Source organism: Martes martes (genome assembly GCF_963455335.1).
Source record: "Martes martes genome assembly, chromosome: 1".
Lineage (NCBI taxonomy): Eukaryota > Metazoa > Chordata > Mammalia > Carnivora > Mustelidae > Martes > Martes martes.
The window spans coordinates 105,854,058-105,858,472 of NC_137888.1; the positions used below are offsets into that span (position 1 = coordinate 105,854,058).

At 49.2% G+C, this 4,415-nt stretch overlaps 1 protein-coding gene across 1 annotated transcript; it reads right to left on the reverse strand.

The window, feature by feature from the left end:
- Positions 1-1,266: 1,266 nt before the first annotated feature.
- On the reverse strand, positions 1,267-2,992 carry MAGEF1 (MAGE family member F1). Its single transcript, XM_080811078.1, has one exon. It carries the CDS (start codon positions 2,765-2,767, stop codon positions 1,790-1,792), a length of 978 nt encoding a protein of 325 aa, XP_080667204.1. The 5' UTR covers positions 2,768-2,992; the 3' UTR covers positions 1,267-1,789.
- Positions 2,993-4,415: the final 1,423 nt, after the last annotated feature.

The window sequence follows — 4,415 nt, forward strand, 5'->3', positions numbered from 1 at the left end:
TTTAATGAATTATAAACTGCGCAGAAGTCTTTTTTTTTTTTTTTTTAATTTGACAGAGAGAGATCACAAGCAGGCGGAGAGGCAGTCAGAGAGAGAGGGGGAAGAAGGCTCCCCACCGAGCAGAGAGCCCCCTGCAGGGCTCGATTCCAGGACCCTGAGATCACGACCCAAGTCGAAGGCAGAGGCCCAACCCACTCAGCCACCCAGGTGCCCTCAGAAGTCCTCTTTTAATTCATTAGTAAACTTTCCTGCCCATAAGCTTACAGCTTCTGTCTGTCTGGTTTGCTGGATCCCTGGGCCTGCATCCCCAAGTATTTATCTGTATTCCACACCTACCTTAACATATTCAGAAATGTTATTTGAATACAGCTGAAAGCAGGAAAAAAACTGGCAGTGAAGTGTAGAAAAGCAGCTCGTCTGTATATGGCAGCTGCAGAGGAGGGGGGTAGTTTCACAGTCCCCTCTGGCTTGGTTACCACTTTCCCTACTATTCTATGTATCTTTTTCATAGGCTGTATCCCGAGTGAAAGCGGCAAGCATTGTGCATGACCCTAGAGTGAAAGCGGCAAGCATTGTGGATGACCCTTCATGGTTAAGAATGTGAGCAATGTCTTACAAGTCTCCTCCAAATGGGAGGTGGCAAGTGGAAAGCAGCAGGTGGAAACAGGGATGAGGGCCCTAGGCTAGGGAAGAAATCTTGAAATGGAACCTCTGGATAGTAAGGGACATCACATGTATCCTCCACCCACAGACATACCGTTCCTGAGTTACAGTATTTGGTCTCTGACAGCTTTGATAGAAAGAGGTTGAGAGAAGGGAGATGGAGGGAACCACAATGCTAATATCACCATCACTGTGCATTGCAATGAGTTGTTCTGGAACAAGAGCCCTGGCAAAGGGAGGGTGTCTTCCAGCTCTGCCATGAATCAAATCTTCTTATGTTACGGAGGGGCAACTGTGCCCCTGTTATTCCCAATACCGTCTCCCACCCCCAACTTCTGCTTTTCCTTTCCCTCCCCTCCACATGCCCCATCCTTCCCCCTCAACCCCCGAAGTCTGACTAAAGGTTATTTCAGGCAAGCCTCACCCAATCACCCCAGCTGGGTTAGGGGTCTCTCAGCAGCCTTCAACTCACGGCTCTGTAATTTTTGGTTTACTTTTTTTTTGGTTTACTTTCTTAATCACCAGTTCACAAATATAGGACCCTTATCTTGTTCAGCATTCTATCTCAGGTGCCCCAAACACCACGCAATAGAAGATGCTCGGCAAATGTTTAATTTATTAAGTGTACCGGGGTAGAGTTCTAATTTATTGTATTTTCATTTTTCTCTAGATACTATAATAGCTCACAAATAGAGATACAGGTCAGTCTTTTTTCTTTATACAATATAGACAAAAATCACTGGGAAGCTAGACACCGATCAGCTATTTTTCTCTTGGTACCAGATGATCACACTGCTGAGGTCCTTGAAACCATTAACATATAGCAGTACAATGCTGCGTCATTTGTTCAAGATCACAGAACAAAATGTAAAGTTTTCGATCTACTTTACAAAACCAGCCAAACTCTACAATAAAATGCTACAGGAAAAAGTAGACCAGTCTCATTTATAAACATCAATTTAACAGTATGTAAAATGTTAACAAAACAGCAAGATACAAAACCTAAATCCTAGTTACACAAATACAACTTCTAATTAGTGACCTTCCCCCAGCGATACTACTTATGACTCAGACAGTAGCTTTTTCATAACCAGGAGGACCTGGCTGCCCACTGCTCCACCAGTCCTCACCAGGGGTATATACCAGCCCTATCAGTGGCCCTGGCCCTGGCCCTGGCCCTAGCTCTCATACTGGCCTCCGCTCTGGCCTTGGCTCTGGCCCTGTCGGCCTCGTCTGCCAGGGCCTCACGGTACTGCACTGGCCAGTGCTGGGGTTCTTTCTTATGCAGCTTGGCCACGAACCCCAGAACTTTCATCTTGCTGATTTCCAGGTTGCTCCGGGGACCCCAAGAGAATTCACATTCCGGCGGATTGGTGTGAGGCACCTGCCTGTAATTGAGGTATCGCTGCTGCACAAAATCTTCCATAATAAGTCTCTTCGGGTACCCGAAGAGGAAGTGGTACTTTGAGGGGCGCACCCCCAACCGACGTAGCATCTCCCAGACCTGTGTCTCCCTGGCACTATTACCTTTCATGTAGATAAGGCCCAAGATCATTATTAAGAGACCCAATCTGGGGCCATCTCCTCCCAGATCCTCCTCCTCCTCCTCCTCCTCCTCCTCCAGAGGTTTGAGTTTGTTGACCAGGATGTAAGTGTGGTGCTTGCGGCCAAACTGTTTCAGCTCGAAACCAAAGACATACCGCAGATGCTCTGCGGCCCTTGCGATGATCTCAGGAAACAGATCCTTCAAGTCTCCGATTACGTATTTCACCATCTCGGAGCGAGTGATGGGACTCTTCTTCTTGTCCTTCACCAGCAGGAACTGCACCAGCTCGGCCACCGTCCGATCCAGGCGGCGGTAGGCCCTGCGCCGGGCCAAGGCTTTGGCTGCCAAGGTCCTCGCGCCTTTTGGGGTGAGGGCGGACTCCGCAGCCCCCTCCTCCCTCCGGGCGCCAAGATCCTCCTTGGGGCTCTCCTGCAGGAAGGGGCTCGGGACCTCTTTCTGAGAGGCGGTCAGGGCCTGGGTCTCACCGTCACGGCCGCCATCCTTCTCCGCCTCGGCCTGGGGGATGGGGAGATCCCCGCTCTCGGGTTTCTGCAACATGTTTCAGGCAGGCAGGTGCAGAGCACGTACAAGGGCCAAGGGGCGTGCAAGCCGCTGCGCAAACCCCGGCGGAGGGGCGGGACAGAGCCTGGGGCAGCGGGAGGAGGACTAGGGGAGAGGTCTGAAGGGGCTTTCGGGACGCTGGACTGCACTGCGGAGGACTCGAGACCGTTGCCGCAACGCTGCCGGCGCTGAAGACCTGCGCGCCGCCCCGGCGCAGCCTCAGTGTGCGCCCGCGCGCCGGTTCCCCGGACCACTTCCGGCCAGCTCAGCCAAGATGGTGGCCCGGGGACCGAGTGAAGCCCCGCCCCTTCCGGCTCCCTGTGGGTTTGGGTTTACGTGCAGGGGAGGTGGGAGGTGTGCCCTCAGCGCAGCGTTTCAGGCTCCAGAGCTGAAGGGACATAACCCTGGATTTCTCATCCAAGGCTTGCAGAATGGGAAATGTTTTATGGACAAGGTTGAAATAGGGATGGCGTTCTAGCCACGTCTTTTCAGCAAGTGCTTATTTTAAGTGTGTATCTAGGATTGATTTTGAGTGATTTTACTGGCTCAAGTGGAGAGTGCAGGGAAGTGAGGGCTGGGAGACAGCTCTGTGAGGGCCAGTCAGTGAAGAACTTTGCACAGGATACTAGGGAGTTTGAAATTTATTCTAAACACGATGGGAAACTACTACTGGGAGTTTAAGCCAGGGAGTGCCTGGATCAGATCTCTATCTTCACAATCTTTCTTGTGGCAGTGTGGAGGATGGTTTGGAAGTAGGGACGACCAAAAGCTGGGAATCCAGTTTGGAGCCTTATTGTAGTGCAGAATAGGAACTGAGACTTGGCTTCTTTTGTGCATTGGTGTATCCCCAGCTTTTAGAGCCTTATTGTAGTGCAGAATAGGAACTGAGACTTGGCTTCTTTTGTGCATTGGTGTATCCCCAGCTTTTAGAACGGTGCCTGGCACCTACAGGCTCCCCATAAATATTATAAAATTGAGGATGAGGGAGCGAGGATAGCAGATTCTATACGGGTGAAAGGAAAATACAGCTGGCAGAAATATTGACTGATGGAAGGATAGGGGAGACTCTTTGACCTAATCAAAATTAACTACTCCCATCACTTTTTCTCTTTTTGCATATCCCCAGTTCTTCCCTCTATCTCCTCACTTTCCCTTCCACCCTCCTTATTTTCTTCCTCCCTCCCTCCCTTCCTTCCTTCCTATCTCCCTCCCTCCTCTCCCTCCTTCCCTTCCTTTCTCTCTCTCTCTGTCTCTTTTATTTCGGGGCTCAGCTTTAATGTCACCAATCCAAAGCCTGCCTTAATCTCCCTGCATGGAAGTTACTTACTGACATCTCTGAATTACCGTAGCAATTTACATTTATTTAACATCCACTTACATAGACCTTATTATGTACTAGGCTCTGTTCTAACCACTTTTCAGATATTAATTTGTTTAATTCTCATAGAGGTATTGTTATCATCATCCCCATTTTATAGATCTGTCTTTCCCATGGCATTTGCTATTTGCTAGCTATGTAATCGTGGGCAAGTTACCTAAACTCCCAGCCTCTCAGTTACCTTATCAGTAAAATGGATATAATAGCAGTAACAACATTATGGAGATTATGTGAAGTAATGCATATAAAGTATTTAATGCAGTGCTC